Below are 19,032 nucleotides of genomic sequence, written 5' to 3'. Positions count from 1 at the left end.
TTTGAGTTACAAATAAAAACGTGTTCATGAAAACAATTAATTTCAAAATCTATTTTTTAATAACTACTTTAAAAAATGTGGGTCTTTGACAAATCCCAAATTCATATTGGCCTTCCATTAAAAAAATCAAAATGATCATAAAAGTCGATTCTACCCTTCGGGTTCCAACAACTTATACCTAATTCAATGGGCAAAAAAGTATTTTAAATGCTCCTAATTAAAAGTAAGATGGTCCAAAGCATAGATTTCTGGGTCTAACCTCATGACCAAAGCAGTGTTCTAGGACTACTTCACCAAATTTCACACGCATTTGGTCAAACAAATGAGGCTCATCGTAACTGTGAATGATAAAAAAAATTTCCATAGTTCACAGGTGGATGATAAATTGATTATACAAGCTGTAGGTTGATTGTACAGAGGTGCCACATGCAATGGGCAGCTGTGGCAAGGATGGAGGTTGTCCATCTGATTACATAGCCGTTGCCATATCCCTCCTCTGCTTCATCCTGTAAGAATTTAAGATATGGTGGATTGTTTAATTTTATTATATGGGTTTGTGGTTTAAATGATTTTGTCTGAAATTATTGATGGGCTTGTCTAAATTGGGGTCTGTTTGGAGTTTCTTTTCATGTGGGTGTGTCTGTCTGATGCTGTTGTATATGAGATCATCGATGGGTTTTGTATTAATTTGAGTTGTATGTGGGGATTTTCCTTGCGGGTGTCTCTGTTTCATTCTGTTCCTTATGAAATCATTGATGGGGTTTGTTTGAATTCAGCTGTGTGTGCAGAATTTTCATGTCTGTGTTTGATGCTACTTTCTCTGTGATTATAGAGAGTAAGAGCCACGGGGTTGAGGGTTTTGGCTTGGGGTTTTTGCCGAAAGGCCAAAGCAAGAATTGATGCTGATTGTGATTCCTTGGCTTTCTGATTGATCCATGGATTGGCTTTTTCCTTTTCCTCTTCTTTGCCTATCATTTTCAATAATAAATTGGTTGAAGAAAGGAAAAGATTTTGAACCATGGTTACCTCTTACGTTCTTGATGTACGCCGAAGTGAAGTTGTTTTTCTTTTATACTTCTTGTTGAAAGGGTGTTTCTTCAGAGAATATACTTTTTCATTTTTTTTGGGATAAAAATTTTAGTAAGAAGAAAGGAATATAAAGAATTTAAATCTCATAAGGCCATAGCCTTAAACAAAATCTGGGCAAACCCCTTAAACCTTTCCATTGGATCTAAACAATGTTCGACTCTGAGATATAGGATCAGTTGTCTCTGATCTTCCCTGGTTACTGATGAACCCCAATTGGCATTAAATCCAAAGTAATGTGACTATTTTTTTTATAGTACATCTTATGTCCCTTTTTATTGCTACTTCTTTCAGGTTACTAATAAAAGCTACATTACCCTTTCTGGTTCACAAAGTTCCTCGTCCTAAAGGCAGTGGCTTTTGGATTCCAGTGATTCAAGTTTTTGCCAGCCTCAACCTTCTGTTGTCGATTGTGGTAAGGCTGCAGGGTTTTTCATAACATGGTCTAGCTTAGCATGTTTTCAATTAAGTCATCCACCAAGGTTTTTGTTATGAGATTCTTAGCAATGATCATTGCAACAGTGTTATCCTGCAATTTATGCAGATGTCCATCAATTTCCTGAAATTCAAGAAGAAGCATTGGTGGCAGTCTTGTTACCTCTGGGCAGGTTATTCACTCCTTATATTATCAATACAACCTTTTAAGTTATTTCTTTAGTTTGTCACAATGCATAATTGGTAATATTTTCATGTGCATCGTGGATATATTTTCTGAGTATGGTTTTCTTTCAGTCTGGGTTGAAGGCCCACTTGGGTTCGGTTTGCTGCTGAGCTGTCGTATAGTGCAGGCATTTCAACTATATTACATATTTGTCAAGTAAGTTGACATATTTCAAACTCAGAACATCAATGTTAAACCTTGATCCACCTTGCCATCAGGTGGCAACTCAGCCGTCAAACATTGATCCAACAATTGGCTGGTGGGTTACCCCTTAAACATTCATAACCCTCCCAAAATAACACAAAATAGGAGGGAGGAGGGCCAAAGGGCCTGAAATTGGATGAGGAAAATGATAAACTGATGGGAGAACATTAATTTTAATTGTAAGACATATTAAGCAGACGCATTCTTTCGGATGAGCAGTCAGTTTAATTATTACATAATGCTCCTGTAGGTAGTTGCCTAAAGCTTGAAAAAGTTTGATCAGAGGGTAAGAGGCCCAGGGTTCTTTTACAATAATGCACAGTTGGTACATCACATAATTGTTGGTTTTTTGCCTTGCTCTTTTGGTATTCTACTGCATCATACTACATGATATGGTCTCACCAGTTTGTGCAATATCTTACTAATTTTTGCTTCACTCATTTGTGAATTGATATTTCAGGAGACGTTTACCACCTATCAGATCATATGTTTTTCTCCCAACAATTGTCTTGCCATGGATTGCTGGGGCTGCATGTAAGAATCACTGAGTTAAATCACTTTTCCGATTTAGAAATCCAGATGGACTAGGTAGATTCGTTGTGATGAAAAATATGCTGCAGTTGGAGCATCCTTCTGGGTGTCTGTGTGTGTCCAAATAGACTTTTTAATTTTCTAAGCCCATGCTTTTTGTTTTTTTGTTTTTTTTTTCTTTTAATATCTTTAGAATCAGTTTCATGTTTGTATAAAACAGATTGAATATCCCTCTGTGACAGAAGGGCTAGACAGGTTAGACTGCAGGCCTCCTCATCTATACTCTGGTGGATATCTTATAGCATGCACTTACATCTAAGAATGTGTGTCTAGCATTATGTTAATTGGGGCTACTTCCACATTCAAAGGATAAGTTCCTTCCATCATGGCATAAAGGATGAGAGTTGGTGAAGAACTCAGCATAGAATAAACTTCAGAGTAAGGCCAGAAAAGTCCATGAAAAAAATCAAGGGTTTACACTCTCATATTACATATATCAAGCCCTATCATCACCCAGCTTTAGTTACCGCCCAACTGAATTTGGTAATGGTGTTTCAGAATCAAGGATCTTAAAAACCATCAAGTTTAATGTTTTTTTTTTTATAGGATATTATCATATAATGAAGCTCAAGAAACCCATTTTTGTTATTTTCTTGGGCCTTCAGCCTGTTTTTTAATTAGTTGATCTGCTTTTGCTCTGTATTGGCTTAGAAATCAACAAGTTTCCCTGTTAATCCTCCTTCCTCAGTATTGGTTAGTGGGTTGTCATGAACTATGGGTCCATAACATGTGAGAAGTGAAATCCTTTCCTGTCATGGAAAAAAGTTGTTTAATTTTCGTTCATTTCATCATGTTCATATTTTGTGTGGTTTAACATGTTATTCTGATTTGCATGCTCCCTTTAGTATCATTCCATAACAGTCATGCAGATTAGGTTGAAATCTATTGTTTGTATGATTGGCTTTCAGTTCACTGCATTTTGTTGTTGCCAACCTGGTCATCTTTATGACCGATTATTGAATTTGAAGTTTGCTTCTGCTTCATATGTTGTTTTTGCAAAAATTGGTTGTCATTAACAATAGAGTTTGTCTCTGATAAAATAAAAAATAAAAAATAAACAGAGTTCGTGAACTTGCCTTTTGGTGCCCTTGTATATGGCCTGTGTACTCTGGTGTACTCTTCTTGATAGGCATTGCTAATATATCTTTATTGCTTGCTTGTCAAAAAAATTAACAACAGAGTTTGTCTGTACTGTAGTGCTTCATAAGAAGAAGCCTCTAAATGAACGATGTCACTTGGGGACTCGATGGATCATTCCAGTTGTGTTCCTCCACACAACATATGTTGCTGCTTTGGTTGGTTTCACGGTGGCCATCCGACATATAGAGTTCAGGTTTCACGAACTCAAAGACCTGTGGCGGGGAATACTTGTCTCCACTTCTTCTGTTGGTACACTTTTATCTAGATTCTATACAAAGTTCTGTAATTTGTTTTTTATTTAATTTATGTTTGTAGGATTATATTTTTAATAATGGAGAAGGATTGTTTAGTTTATAGCCCTTCATTGGTTACCCTAAGAATCTGGTTGGTAGTGATTTTAGGAAGCACTTCTAACCTTTCTAACACTTGAAATTTTTTATCAAAAAGGTTGTTTTCAAGTACTAAAAATGCTAGAAACACTTCTTTGAATCACTGTTAAACAAGCTCTAAATTAACCCGACATCTCTTGGTGGGATTCAATCTGAAATAGAGGCCTTCATGGTATCTTTTTACACGATTTCTGTTTTCTGTAGTTTCATAGCACTTTGGCTGAATGCTTCTAGGCAGTGGCATAAATATTTCATAGGGAGGTGTATTACCATTTTCCAGATTTTACTAAAAAGGTTTGCATTTCATTGTGTGACATTTTTTAGAGTGTAGAATATTATTGAATGTAGTTATACATTATTTTCTCTACAAGTCGTTGTTGAAATCCAGAGGAAGAATCCAATATAAATATAGAAGGCAATGATTACTCTAGCCTCAATATGACTTTATTACAGAACCTAAAGTATGTTACTCAGTAATCTTATATATAAAATTGTTATGAACTTATGTGTATGATATGATTATGGAACCTTCAGTCATTTGATCATTTTGAAATTATGTGAATTCAGAATTTTTGAAAAATGAAAGCACCAATATCTAAGCTGTTTTGACTGCTTCCACAGTCCTCTAAGTCAGGCAGTTGACTTCTTCATAAACTAAGTAGCTTGAATAATAGTTATTATCAAAAAAAGGATTAGCACTATGAATTTACCTTTTTATAGACTTCTTTGTTACTTTATGACCAGACAGACGTGCCCTCGGTCTTATGGCTTCAGGTGCAACTTGTGTTCAACATATGAATGTACAGTACTCCTAGTAGAGATTGTCTTTTCCTTATAAAATTTATTGAAAGGGCAATTAATCAATGATTATTCATGTTAGACAGTAAAATTTTCCTATATTAGAACAGTATGTGTTGTTTTACACAGTCAATCAGATTCAGTGTAACATCATGTTTAATGCAAACCCTATGATGATGTCTATGTTAATATTCCTTGAATATTTGGTAAATATTTCGATAGTTATTTTCAAATGTGTCAAAGATAATTTCTATTTCAAAAATTTTGCTAAGTTTTCCATTTTTCAGTGTGCAAATTCTTTTGCATGTTTTAGACCAATCTTGAGCATATCACTGATGTTTATTGGTTGATATTTGAAAATACAAAAACTTGCTTTCTAGCAGGGATAAACACAAAGCCGGGTGTTTCAGTTGTTAGGGCTTAGGATCAAACTTTTCAGTTTCCCTATCAAGCTGCTTCCCAAATACTTATCTCCCGTCACATTTTACTCATAGTTTTTCTTTCTTCAGGACTATGGGTTGCTGCTTACATTTTGAATGAAATCCATGATGATATCGAATGGCTTCAAGTTACCTCTAGATTTCTGCTCTTAATTATGGTATGATAATAATCATTGCTTTATTTATTTGTTAGCTTTGTGCATCCCTGTCATTGTTAATTGATCGGGAACAAGAGTTATTTAAACCTTAAGCTTATGCTGGATGTATTTGCTCATATTACTCAGGTTATTATGTCTCACAGGCAAGTATTCTTGTACTGGCTTTCTTTTCCATGTCAAGTTCACAACCTTTGCTCTCAAAAATGAGCTTGAGGAAAAGGGAAGCCACAGAATTTGAGACAATGGGCCGTGCCCTGGGCATACCCGATAGTGGACTATTATTACAACGGGAACCAGCACCAGACATAGACCCTAACGAACCTCTGGATAAGCTTCTTCTGAACAAAGGATTCCGTCAGTCCTTCATGGCCTTTGCTGACAGGTGCCTCTCCCATCCTTAACTTTATTTCGAGAGGATATATCTCTGAATAAAATTTTCTGGTGCAAAAGGATAATAAATTTCATCTTTGAACTGTGAATAGGGTAGTTTCCTGAAGTTAATTGAAGAAACACGATGAATTTCCCCATGAATCTTTTGTAAAATATGCATTAAGATAAATGGATCCTTAAATGGAATTTTTATTTTTTCCGGGAAAGCCTTCCAGGAACTATTTTATGAAGAGAAAAAAGAAGACAAGAAATTAAGATTTAAACTCACACAATGTAATCTGATACCAAAGTTGCCTTATTTGATTCTCCATCGTTGTAGTTGTTTGGCTGGGGAGAGTGTGCATTTTTATGATGAAGCGCATGAACTTGCTAAAATACCTGTCAATGACCCAGTGAGAAGAATCTACATGGCACGGCACATTATTGAGAAGTATGTAATTGCAGGTATGAATGTTCTATATATGAAAATTTTCCATAAAAGTTAAAGTTCATCATTCTGAAGGATAGGATTTGCCACCTATTTCTCATACTAGACAGAAGTTCATCCAATCCCTCTACAGTTTTAGGTGGGAGAAAGGCAACGTACCTTGGACCTTATTTTAATTTTTTAGCATGCGCAGGCCTTTTCTGAAAATGCAAAAACAAAAGCCCAGGTCTTTTTCCTTCTTGATTGCCATTTGAAGTGGGATTATCCCAATCTCTCTCTCTCTCTCTCTCTCTCTCTCTTTGAATACTTGGTACTTGACAAACTAGTGAGTAAATATATGAGAACTGAACATGGCATGCATTGTTGGCATTCATCTCAGAGAAAAATCATATTTTTTATGGGGAAATTTTTCAGAGCTGGGCTGGCTGCACTAAACCAAGTTCATAGTCACTGCATCCAAGTATGTGGGAACATATTCTAATCTTGCATCATGCACATTTTTGCATTTGTGCAGGTGCAACAATGGAGGTAAACATATCTCACCGGAACCGGCAAGAAATCTTGACAACTCCTGATCTGGCACACCCAGATCTTTTCAACAATGCCCTGAATGAATTGCTGCAGTTGATGAAAATGGTGGGTTCTGAATGATTTCTCGCTGCCTTAGGAGTAGTATCATACTATCATACTATCATATTCTAATGCATTCATTTCTTTCTTATTTTCCATGGGAGAAGAACCTGGCAAAGGATTACTGGTCGTCCATGTTCTTCAAAAAGTTGAGAGAAGATGGCTCAGGATCGAATGGGCATGAGCTGGAAGTGGTGACGGGCTGGAATTACTCTCCTAGATTGAGCTGTGTACATGGTGAAGATGATCCTTTCCACGAAGAACATCCTTCAAAAAGCTCTGCCCATGATACTAATACCCAGGATGTAGAGCAGCAATGAGCTGAAGTATCAACAATTGAATTTCCCAGTTTTGGTGGAAAATTCATCATATGTTAATTAAATTCTTATAAAAAACACACAGCTCTTGTAAGAGATGGTGGTTGAGAGTTTATTGTTAGACCCAATCAGAATTTATAGCTAACCAGCCATATATGGACGTTTCTTTGATTAATTGTTTCTAAAATAAAAAAATATTTTACTTTATTTTTAAAAATTGTTTCTAAAAACATCAACTAAATAATGGTATAAATTTTTAAAAACTTTTTATTATTTAACCAAAAAACACTCTCAAGGATTTTTTTGCCAAATAAAAAATAAAAATATTTTAAATCATATGTTTTCATTCCCATTTTTACTTAATATATCGTTCATGCATTTAACTATAGGAATTGAAATTATCAAATTCATTCCCATCAAGAGTGAATAAAAATGAAAATAAAATATTTATTTTTCGTATACAATTTAATTAAACCAAGTTTATGATTAAGTTTGAATAAATGTAAAGCCCTAAAATTTCTAAAAATGACTTGAAAGCCCAGGTGAAGTTTGTAAGTGACTTCTTCTTAGTTGCTGATGTGGCACAAAATTGGCCAGGTGGCAAAAAAGTAGAGCGATGCAGGTCGTTAATTCAGTGTGCAGTAAACCAGTGATGAAAAGTGAAAACCAAGTATGAGTGAGAAGTATGGTTTCAAATAATCAGTCCAAAATAGAAAATCGAATCGTAACTACTTCACTGGCATTCTCTCTCTTTAGCTTTTTCTCTCTCATGGACATGAAAAGCTTCTCAACCGTCGATGAAAAAATCAATCTCGCGACCGGTGACGTTCCAGAGGAGGCGATCCACGGCTGCCTTGACTCGCTCCGCTGTCCTTAAGCTCTGTGCCGGAAATATGCTGCCGGACTCCGGCGCCTTCGTCTTCCGCGCCCTCGCATTCCTCTTCTTCATCTCTGCCGGCGTCTTCTTCTGGTTCGTGCTCTTCCGTTCCGCCCACTATTCCCTCTACCTCCCCTTCCCCCTCCCGCTCCCCTTTCCCCGCGCCGCCCCCTCCTCCTTCAACAACAACAACTGGCCCGCCACCTTCGGCCTCATTCTCCCCTCGGACCCCTCCGAGGTCGGCAATTCTCCTCCGGTGAGTTCGGTTTTCGCTTGTCGGTAGGGTTCCTTACGCTGTTTCCTGTTGTCTCTGCAGTGAGGGGAGTGGGGGTTTCGTCATGTGTGTGAGATATTCAGCATTTCCTGGTTTTTTATTTTTATTCTTTAATCACCACGTTGTGAGGTTTACGGACATTTCTGTGTTCAACTGCGGCGCATTTTAGCAAAATCGGTACATGCTACCATGCGTCTTTCTCTGTGGAACAATTTTCCTTTTTGCATCGTCCGATTGCCTCATTCCACCGATTCTGAGTTTCTTTGTTTTCTTTGTTCAGCGAGTTAGGGTTTTTAGATAAATTTCGCGCTAGCTGCAACCTGCAAGTGCCGGGCGCATTTTTGCATAGTCGTTGGCGCACGATAGCAAATGCTCTTTAGATATCGTGTCTCTTAGTGAGTTTTTTTTTTTCTCTGTAATATACTGTTTTGTAAAATACTCATTGCTTGATGCTGATGGTGTTCTTGTTTTGTTTTTGTTCCTAATTGATAAAGGACCTGACCGCCTGTGAATATATTATGTAAGAGTTAGTTTTATTATCATATAGTCAATGGGTTTCTCATATATTAAATTTTTAGTTTGTTGTGATTAGGAATAGTTGTAGCTTATTCAACATTTTTTTACTACACTAATTGAAGTTATTTTATAATGCATCTCTCTGGTTTCCATATCTGCTTTATATACTATTCAATGTGATATGATAATGCTTTAATATTCTCTATCACATCCTCAAGCTTTCTTTGGTTCAATTTGCTACTTTTTATGCTTGCCCTGGAATTTGCAACATTATAAGGAAATAGACCATTAAGGTTCATTTAACTCATTTATTAGTTGATTTTAATATATTTCTTTTTACCCATCAAAAAAAAAAAAAAAAAAACCTCATTTATTAGTTGATTTCAAGGAGGGGGTGGGTGGTTTTGGAAAAATTTAATGGCTAACTGTTTTTTTTTTCTTTGTTTTCCCTTTGCAAATGTTGAGTATGAACGAGAAGCATGGGATCATTAAGGGACAAAAAATATGAGTATATTCAGCTTGGTGGTTAACTTGTGCTTGGTTGTGGAAACGAAACTGATATTTTGAAATTTGTATTTTCTTGGTCGGTCTTAGTTATTACGGTGCCTGGATTTTTGGAGATTCGAAAAGCCGCAATTTGACTTTTCTTGAAGCACATTTGGAAACTCTTTGCTTTTTTTTTTTTTTTTTTTTTTCAATTTTTTTATAAATTTTTTATAATCATCATTTAATCTTTTCTATGTTTGAAATAGAAAATGGGCTTAGCACTTTTTTTTTTTAAAGGAATTTATTTATTTATTTATTTTTGATAATATTGGGATGTTTAAGAGTCTAAAGGTATGTAAGATATCTAGGGAAAGAGCTCCTCTATTGTCACCCCTTTGTTCTGCATGTACTTGGAATGCTTGTGCTCCACCTTCTTTTCTTAGGTGCTTCTTACATGATTCTTTCTTTACCTATTGGAGAAAAAAGAAAAAAAAGAAAAATGGAAAAAAAGAAAATTGAGGGAAAAACTAGAGAGTTTCTGTTTTCATAGTTTGGGAGCTCACATTTTTGTTTTGTATTCATTTTTCATATTTTTAGTAACTGAGTAAATTGGCATCAGAAAGAAAACAGGGGCAAGTCTCCCAGTTTTCCATGTCATTCTACACAAATAATGTTTTTATTTTTTAAATTTTACTTCTTTGGATTTCAGAAAGAAACAACTTTTTAATTTTATTTTTTAAAAATTTGTACTGTCATTTGTTAAAGTAGACACTGTTCCAGTTAAATGAAGCGTTAAAAAATAATAATTGCAATGGAAGAATTTCAAATGTAAACAATTGAATATGTACAATAGATATGTTTTATCATTCTTGATGCACTCATGATGGTGATCCTTATGGGAATTGTTAGATTAGTTCATATATATTTGGAATATTTCATATAACATTCTGTATTGCAGAGCATGCAGAGTCTGGAAACCCTACACATACACAGTTATGATTTATCCTAGTTAGTGGAATTCTTAATTCTCCTCCTTTGTTTGATACTGATGAGTGAATAATGGAGCTCATATTTTTTTTTCTTTAGTTCTTATTTTAAATTAATGTGAGTTGTGACCGTCCAAGGTTGCCTGGGTGAAGCCTTTTCATCAGGTGCCCCAGTCAGAGATGTTCAGTACAGTTATATATTTTCTGACTGGTTGTTTCTCAAAGTGGGCTTCACACATCACATTTATTTTGTGTTTTAATTTTTTTTCCGGTGTTCATTTGCCTTACATTACTTTTTAGCATCTTAGCCTTGTGTGCTCTAAATGGACTTGGGGTTCACTCTACTAATAAATTCCAAGCAAGAGGAATGGTAGTGGCTCCATCAACGGGAAATTAGGAGTGGCTCTATTGTTGAGGAGATAAATAGAATTAGGGTGACCGGTTTCATTTTGGAATCTGGGATGACAATAGAGGTTCCTGCTCTCAGAGTTTAGGTACAGGGTGGTTGAAGATCAGGGATTCTGGTTCATTAAGAGAGCAATTCATCCCCCCATTCCACTATTTATGATCCATACTACACAAAAGACTCCTTTGGTCACCTTTTTATGGCCTGCACCAGTGCAACTGTCTCAAGGAGTATCCTGTTGAGAACTGGAACAGGGCTTTTACATAAGAAAAAAAAAACCAATAATACCACATGCACCCATGTTGTCTAAGGTAGCTATATATTAAAAAAAAAAAATCATCATAGATTATGCCACTTCTGTTATCTGTCATGATGCTGTTATGCTGCTTCTTCATCTGTTATCTTTTTATATAATGAATTCTTTTCAGTATCTTTCATATACTGTTGAATCAACTTCAAGATTTATCATCTTAAACTATATGTTTTGTATTTAATTCTTGTTGCTATTATAGGAAAATGAGGAACTTAGGCTTGAAAGAGTTTTGAAGGACGCTGCCATGGAAGATCACACTGTTATTTTAACAACTCTAAATGAAGCGTGGGCAGCCCCAGATTCAGTTATTGATCTTTTCCTTGAGAGCTTTAGGATTGGAGATCACACCCGTAGATATCTGAACCATTTAGTAATTATTGCATTGGATCAAAAGGCATTTGCTCGTTGTTTGATTTTACACACCCATTGCTTTACCCTTGTCACTGAAGGAGTTGATTTCTCTGGGGAGGCATACTTTATGACTTCTGACTACTTGAAGATGATGTGGAGACGGATTGATTTCCTGCGGTCTGTTCTTGAGATGGGGTACAACTTCATTTTCTCGGTACTCTCTTTTTCTCTCCCCCTTTCTTCTCGCTCTCTCACACACACATGTGCCAGTGAACATGCACACCTGTGAGTACAAACGTACATGTGCATGTATACGCTCATGCGCCTGTGTGTGCATACACATACCCACACATGAATGTGTAGACATGTATTTTCTTTGATCCAAAAGTCCGGTGTCTTGCTATTATTTGATTTCTTCTCATGGCTGAAATTTTTGCAATGTTTGGTGACTGTTAGTTTGTTTTTTTGATTAACAATGTTGCTTCTCAAACCTTACCCACATTACCGTCACCAGAAAAACTGTTTAGGAGCATCCAGAGAAACCAAACTTAGATGTCAGATGTTTTGAGTAGCAGTTTCATCTGGAATCATTGAGATGTAGGGATAACTAAAGCTGAATTTTAACACAGCCTTATCTAGTTTGTAGTGGGTTCTTTCTCTACTTTGTCCATCTATTAATCTACATTGTCAATCCTTTTCTCTATTGGTCAGCCGTAACCATTGCTCGAAGAAGCATAACATGTAGTTTGATTATGGTTATGTTGTGTACATAGGAGGTTTAATCCTTCCAGGGCTGGAGACTACCTCATCAGGCTTATATTATGTCAATTATTGATTTAAAAAGAACCTTATGCTGCTGCACTTGGATTTTGATATGGAATTAAGTTTTCTTCCATTTCATCCACACAATTTTTTAAGGATAATAGGTATTGAAGCACTGCATGCACTGTAAGGTGAAACTGTAATTTAACTTACCTTTATTATTATAAGAAGGATGTCACAGTTGTATAGAAACACATCATTTTAGCGTGAATAAGGTAAGGTGATGCAGGATGGCCTTTGTGACCTTGAGGCCATGGTTTGTATTACAAAAGAAGGTGGTGGGATTTGTTTAGAAATGAGAGGAGGTTTAGAAAGACGATAAGAGGGAGGTTGCTGAGAGACAACAAGAGAGAAGCAGCAAAGAATGAGGGAATATTAGAGAGCAGGAGATGAGAGACTAGCTGGAAAATCCCAAGGATTTCCAAGACAAGTAACTCATGCAAAGAAACTTTGTTGATAGAATGGACTTCAGAAAGTTTGTGAGACAAGTACAAGTGCTTTTAGAACAAGGCTAGGTGGTAGATAACAAAGTAGGACTTCAATTTCTTGAAAAAAAGAAAAAGTTTCTAAGAGCAGCCACGGAAGTGGTTAACAACCCAAGAAAAGATGCATAAATTAAGCTTTAAGTAGGATCCGAAAAAGAAAGGAAAAAAAGAAGACTTACATCATTGCCACAATAATGCTGATGGTCCCCTGCTACAGATTTGAATAGAAACTTGCTGGTTGCCACACTACTATGACACAGCAATATGAGCTAAATGTTGTTAAATAATTACTAATGCTTACCCCTCACTCTATATACTATCTAAAGTACCTTAGTTTACCTCCTCTCTCATATAGATTTTAAGTTTTTCAATGCAAAATGATCATCCCAAACAGACACTTTTTCCCTTTCCTGTTTACACGCTTTGCATCATAATGATATGGAACACTGTGGAAGCAAAATTTGTTGGTGAAGGTAGAAAAGTAACAGAGACAAAGTTACAAAAAAAAAAGAAAATGGAGTTAGTGTAGATATAAAACCTAGTTTCCTTGCTCATTTATCAGGCATATGTGAATGTAATCTTGAATTTGTTCGAAGTAATTGATAATTAGCTATTTGTACTCTTTTCCTCAAATGATTGCCATTCAATGCATATTATAACTAATAGTCTTAAGTACAATATAATAGAGTATATATAGAATGACTAGATCCAGTTATAGAGAAATTATGTTATTGGATTGGTGATAATTGATATGTGACTGGTGACTTCTAATTCTCACTTGCCCTTGCTAATGAAAGGCTTGATAGGCTTGCATTAAAATAAGCCTATTTGATAGGCCTTGACTAAAAATGAAGAATCCATGCTGAGTCTCTCCAGATATTTGTCTGATAGGAAGGATTAGTGGGGAGATGGTGGGTCACTTGTTCATACAGTACCCTAGCACTTATTCCTTGTATCATTGGCAAGTATGAAAAGAATGTTATCAGGACCTTAGTTATAGCCTTCTGAGACTTTTGAAGGAGAAGGATCCAAAAGTTGTGAAGCTTCACTCTCTTAGCTACTTTGGTGATTTGGAAGGAGAGAAACACTAGAATGTGCAATGAAAGGAATAATCCTTGAGACGAGGTGTGGGATATGTCAACTTCCTTGATGGTCTTTATATGCTTCCACCACAGAGAATCTATGGCGATTTCTTTTACTGTTCCAAAGGCAGATTGGGCTGCTTTCTCAGTCTGCAGATAGTAGCAGGAGAGGGTTCTCCCAGTGTGGATGTCCTTCACACGAGGGAAGAGTAAAGATTGTTCTTCTTCTTCCACCCTTCTTTCTTTTTGAAATGAAGTGAAACTTGTATTGAATTGGATAAGTAAGATGCACAAAAGCTTAACTTTGATGGTTGATGTTTAGAAGATCTGGGTTGATCTGGGCCAATAGGTGCTCAGGAGCATTATTAAGAATTAGAGGATGATGCATTGGTCATTTAAAACCATGTGGTTATGATTGGACTATTGGGATGGAGATTAAGGCATTGCTGAGATTTTGAATGAAACCACAATGTGAGGATTTAGTAATCTCTGATTGCAAGCAATGCCTCAACAGTGATCTTGTGGGCTGCTTTGATAGTGAATTGTTCTCAGCTCGAAATGGAGGGCTTGGATGAGGGCTGCTTGTCCTCGACAAGTTTTGTGGTGTTAGTGAATGGTGCAGCCAAAGGTTGGATTGAGGCATGTAGAGGATTAAGGTAATGAGATCCTCTTTCCCTTTTTCTTTTTATCATTGTTGCTGATATTTTAACTAGGATGTTGCTTAGAGCGGAGGAGAGGGGCTTATTTGAGGGGTTTCTAGTGGGTAGAAACAGGATTAGAGTGTCCCATTTACAGTTTTCTAATGACACTATTTTCTTCTCTAGGGCTTCTATGGAAGATTTGCAAAATCTGAAGCTCATTCTATTGGTTTTTGGGGTTTTTTCAGGGCTTAGGATTAATCTAAACAAGAGCACTCACTTTGGCATTAACACAAGTCATGATCAAATCTCCAATCTAGCTTTGATGCTAGGATGTACAGTCTCTGATTGGCCTTTAACGTACCTAGGTCTTCCTTTAGGGGGAATCTGAAATCAATATCGTTTTGGGATCCATTGATTGATAGAGTCTCTAGGAGATTGGATGGTTGGAAAAAGGCTTTTTTGTCATTAGGGGGTAGAATAACTCTAATCCTTTCTTGTTTGTCTCACATTCCGAGTTATTTCTTATCTCTTTTCAAGATTCTTACGTCTTTAGCTTCCAGGATTGAAAAAATGCAAAAGGGAATAAGGGTATGGAGAGGTAAAAAAGGACCATCTAATAAGTTTGGGATCAAGTGTGTAGGCCTAAGGAGATTGGTGGTTCAGGTTTAGGAAAGTTTTCTATGAAGAATCGTACTTTATTAGAGAAGTGGCTGGAGGTTCTCTAAGAAAAGGCACACCCTTTGGCATCAAGTTATTTTGAGTATCTATGGGACACATCTTAATGGATGAGATGCCAATATTTTAGTTAGATGGCCACATCGAGGCCCTTAGAAGGTCATTGCACATATATTCTAACTTTTTTATGTACACACTCACTTTGTGGTGGGAGATGAGATCGGAATTCGTTTTTGGGAAGACTTGTGGTAGGGGGATCAACTGTTGTGTTCACAGTTTTCCAAGACTTTATACTGTTGTCACAGTTAGAGACCTCTCCATTTTGGCTATCTATGGTAATGCCTCTTCTCTCGCTTGGAATCTAATTTTTCTCCGCAATTTAACAGGTTTGGAGATTGAGGATCTCGAAGAATTAATGACTTCTCTTACTCGTGTACACTTATCCACATCTATCCCAGATGTGCGAGCAGGGACATTGGACTCTTCAAGCTTATTCTTAGTAAAATCTTTCTTCCTTGCTTTGTCCAAATTATCAGTTCCTTTTCATCCTGCCAATTTTATTTGGAAATCAAAAGTCTCATCTAAGGTCAAGGCCTTTGCTTGGTTAGTGGCACACAAGAAAGTGAATACCGATTATTTGCTTTAGTTGAGAAAACCTTCCAAAGCCCTTAGGCTGGAGTGGTGTATACCATGTAGGGGGAGTGGAGAGACAAGCGACCACTTATTTTTACATTGTCCGTTCACTTTGGGGTTCTAGCACAAGCTTTATGTGTGTTTAGCCTATGAGTTTCAGTGATATGACATCTATTTCCTATGAGTTTTGGGAACTCTACTAGAGGTAAGACACATCGAAAGATTGTTTGTTTCACTTTGATTTGGATGGTGTGGTGAGAGAGAAATGCTAGGATCTTTTGAGGGCATGAGAAGTTGTTTGGGAAGGATTCGAACTACGGACCAACTGAAAAGGAGAGGGTGCTTTTTGGCAGGTTTTTGTTGTATGTGCAAAAAATGTAGATGAATCAGTAGACCATCTTTTCGTCCACTGTGGGATAACTAGAGAGCTATGACACTTGCTATGCTATTTATTCGACATGTTGTTGGCTCTTCTATATTCAGTGATGAACTTAATTAATGGGTGCTTTGTGGGTAAGAAGAGAAGAAAGGCTTGGAGAATAACTTCTCTTTTCCTTTTTTGGACAATATGAAAGGAATGTAACTGAAGACCTTTGAAGGGGTGCAACACATTAACTAGGCTCTTAAGGACTCTGTCATTTCTAATTGGTACATGTGGTCTTGTGGGCATCTCTTAGTTGATTGTCAAATTAGTCCATTATCCTTGATAGATTTTTTAGAGGGGTTGTGTACTTAGTTCTTGTTTAGGGTTATTGTTGTACGTTGCTTCTTTTTGCTTTTGCACATGTATAATTACAGTGTACCATGTTCGCTCTTTTGATCAAGGCCTTTATCCTCATATTTACACATACACACACACACACTTACTCTTTTGCCTATAGAAAAAAATGTCGGTTTGTTTAATCATGTGAACCAATAATTAGTACTTTTATTTTGGTTGCTTCATCGCATTGACCATTAATTGATTCTAATTTGTTATCTATTGCCCTGTCTATTTTCACTCCTCACCATTAGGTATTAGCTGTAAAATTTTCATTTACCACTCATAAAATGATGATTAAAGTCGGTAATTTGACACGGATTCATCCTTCATAGTTCACACAACTTATGATTCCAACCTCTTGATTCACTTATCTTCATCCTCACTTTTACTTGATGAATTGGAAGAAGTTGTGCTTCAGGTGTTATTTTCCAATTCTGAATATTTCTTGGTTATCTTCTGCATTGTGGAAATGGGCATTAGTGTTGTGTTCCAGTATGGATGAGATGTATTAGAGATAGAAATTCCCCAAAATCTAGACATGGGGAGGCAGCTAGTATGCACATTTCTGGGGATTCTAAGTAATAAACATTTATTTTTATTCTGTTCGAGTATTATGTGTATCTGGAAGAACCTTTTTTTTATTTTTTTATTTTTTATTTTTATGGTAAGATATAGTTACAAAAGGGGAAACTTTAAATTAGGGTTTGTATCATGATGTCAATATTCACTTGTTCTTCTATACATTATGATACTTTTCAAGCAAGGACACTACTGTATCTGTTTGCTTAGAGGCTAATGGAGAAAAAAATCGATGTGGATATAATCAAAGATAGCATGAATAGGAGTTATCATTCTACCAAATGAATGAGGGGATTCTTCTAGAATGCCAAGAACATCGCTTTTTCTTTTAATGTTTATGTACCTTTTGTTCCCCTGTTTTCCATTATCTTTCTTATTGTTGATTTTCCTTTGTTCAGGATGCTGATATCATGTGGTTCAGGGACCCATTTCCACACTTTTTGCCAAATGCTGATTTCCAGATTGCATGTGATAATTTCTTAGGCGACCCTTACAATGTAAATAACAGACCTAATGGAGGCTTTAATTATGTAAAGTCAAACAACCGGTCCATAGAGTTTTATAAGTTCTGGTATTCTTCAAGAGAAACCTATCCTGGACTGCATGACCAGGATGTGCTTAATATCATAAAATTTGATCCTTTTATCATGAATATTGGATTGGAGATGAGATTCTTGGATACTGCACACTTTGGGGGGCTCTGTGAACCAAGCAAAGACTTGAATCTAGTATCGACCATGCATGCAAATTGTTGTTTTGGTTTGGAAAGCAAGCTTCATGATCTTAGAATTATGCTTCAGGATTGGAAAGAATATATGTCTTTGCCACCAAGCTTAAAGAGGTCATCAGAAGCCACCTGGAGGGTTCCTCAAAACTGCAGGTAAGATCCAACAACACCATGATTTATGCTTCTGTATAAATATTGTGTTTCCAATATAGTTTACTTTTTCTTATGTTTCCTGCTGACAAATACTCCTATTATTTTGTGCTACTTCATTCCCAGTCTTGATGCTCTTCAATCAATTCAGCTGTACGATTCAAAGGACAACAAGTACCTTCAAACAGGATAGAAGGATTGAAATTAGAATTGAGCATATGCAGTCAGATCTCTCTCCCTGGAACCGTTTCATGTTCTGTGGGGATGTTTAAGGCCATGCACTGGGATAAAGAGAGTTACCAAACCCGTGAGAAGTTCAAAACAAACTGATATCACACACAGGTAGAATACCTGATGCCTCTGAATAAAGGTCTCCTTTTGAATTTTGTCAGTCTGTAAATCTAATGTGGCACCATTGATAATGAATTTTGATTGATGCTGAAGTTTTAGAGAATGCTTTATGAGCTGGGCATGGATTCATTTTATGCCTGTGAATTCCAGGCAGTAAAACGGTGGATCCACTTGGGGCTTGCAACACAGCCCCCAACCTCCCCACCCCACCCCACCATCACCGGTGCCATATCATGTTGTAGTAAAGATGCCTATGCAAAGTGTAGTGGCAGTCATTCTTTTAAATTTGAATTTAGTTTGGAGCCAAGCTATATAAGCTTTGGCTTCGTCTGGGAGTAGCTGTTGTCTCTCTTCCACTAAATAACCACACCCCATATTCCTGGGGGTCTTGAGTTGGAGTCTCGCTTCCTCTCCTTTTCCAGTCTACTTGTTTACTGCTACTGCCGATTTGATTTGTGGCTCACTGGCGCTGGACCTGAAAAATGTTACCAAATGATTGATCAACTGAGCAGAGTGCAATTTATCCTTAAACTACATAGAGATGTTTGCACCAAGGGGTTACGGTGTAACATATTCTAAAAGCGAAGATATTTATCTTATCATTTTCTAATTTTCACAATCTACAAAAAATACTAAATATTTACACAAATAATGAAATTGATTTAAATCACCACAATATCTGAT

The 19,032-nt window shown here is 36.6% G+C and overlaps 3 protein-coding genes across 4 annotated transcripts in view; 2 read left to right on the top strand and 1 right to left on the bottom strand.

Moving 5' to 3' along the window:
• The first annotated feature begins 265 nt into the window (after window positions 1-265).
• Window positions 266-7,406, top strand: LOC117915911 (regulator of G-protein signaling 1). Of its 2 annotated transcripts, XM_034831690.1 has the most exons (11): window positions 266-508; window positions 1,381-1,501; window positions 1,631-1,694; window positions 1,819-1,903; window positions 2,412-2,485; window positions 3,740-3,931; window positions 5,379-5,467; window positions 5,611-5,849; window positions 6,177-6,301; window positions 6,799-6,920; window positions 7,022-7,406. In XM_034831690.1, the coding sequence occupies exons 1-11, from the start codon at window positions 432-434 to the stop codon at window positions 7,232-7,234; spliced, it is 1,401 nt and encodes a 466-aa protein (XP_034687581.1). In that variant the 5' UTR covers window positions 266-431; the 3' UTR covers window positions 7,235-7,406. The 2 variants fall into 2 exon arrangements, with proteins under 2 accessions (XP_034687581.1, XP_034687655.1); XM_034831764.1 differs by lacking the exon at window positions 266-508 and having other exon boundaries at window positions 1,412-1,501; window positions 1,609-1,694.
• A 542-nt stretch (window positions 7,407-7,948) lies between these two features.
• Window positions 7,949-18,451, top strand: LOC117933511 (uncharacterized protein At4g15970-like). Its single transcript, XM_034854934.1, has 4 exons — window positions 7,949-8,364; window positions 11,289-11,654; window positions 17,519-18,000; window positions 18,124-18,451. The coding sequence occupies exons 1-4, from the start codon at window positions 8,029-8,031 to the stop codon at window positions 18,188-18,190; spliced, it is 1,251 nt and encodes a 416-aa protein (XP_034710825.1). The 5' UTR covers window positions 7,949-8,028; the 3' UTR covers window positions 18,191-18,451.
• LOC117933288 (protein ACCUMULATION AND REPLICATION OF CHLOROPLASTS 3) overlaps window positions 18,394-19,032 on the bottom strand; it is a 45,031-nt gene continuing 44,392 nt past the window's right edge. Inside the window, exon 18 of the transcript XR_004654289.1 lies at window positions 18,394-18,823. The gene's annotated coding sequence lies outside the window, so the exon portion shown is untranslated. The remainder of the gene's footprint in view (window positions 18,824-19,032) is intronic.

This window comes from Vitis riparia, chromosome 1, assembly GCF_004353265.1.
Source record: "Vitis riparia cultivar Riparia Gloire de Montpellier isolate 1030 chromosome 1, EGFV_Vit.rip_1.0, whole genome shotgun sequence".
In the NCBI taxonomy this organism is placed as follows: Eukaryota; Viridiplantae; Streptophyta; class Magnoliopsida; order Vitales; family Vitaceae; genus Vitis; species Vitis riparia.
This window is presented reverse-complemented; position numbering and strand designations above follow the sequence as displayed.

Bases quoted from the DNA above. Each gene is read 5' to 3' on its own strand.
- LOC117933511 (XM_034854934.1), top strand. From the start codon at position 8,029: ATGAAAAAATCAATCTCGCGACCGGTGACGTTCCAGAGGAGGCGATCC. The intron at 11,655-17,518 runs GTACTCTCTTTT...TCCTTTGTTCAG, and splicing joins GGTACAACTTCATTTTCTCG to GATGCTGATATCATGTGGTT. The intron at 18,001-18,123 runs GTAAGATCCAAC...CTTCATTCCCAG, and splicing joins AGGGTTCCTCAAAACTGCAG to TCTTGATGCTCTTCAATCAA.
- LOC117915911 (XM_034831690.1), top strand. From the start codon at position 432: ATGGGCAGCTGTGGCAAGGATGGAGGTTGTCCATCTGATTACATAGCC. The intron at 509-1,380 runs GTAAGAATTTAA...TACTTCTTTCAG, and splicing joins TCCCTCCTCTGCTTCATCCT to GTTACTAATAAAAGCTACAT. The intron at 5,468-5,610 runs GTATGATAATAA...TATGTCTCACAG, and splicing joins GATTTCTGCTCTTAATTATG to GCAAGTATTCTTGTACTGGC.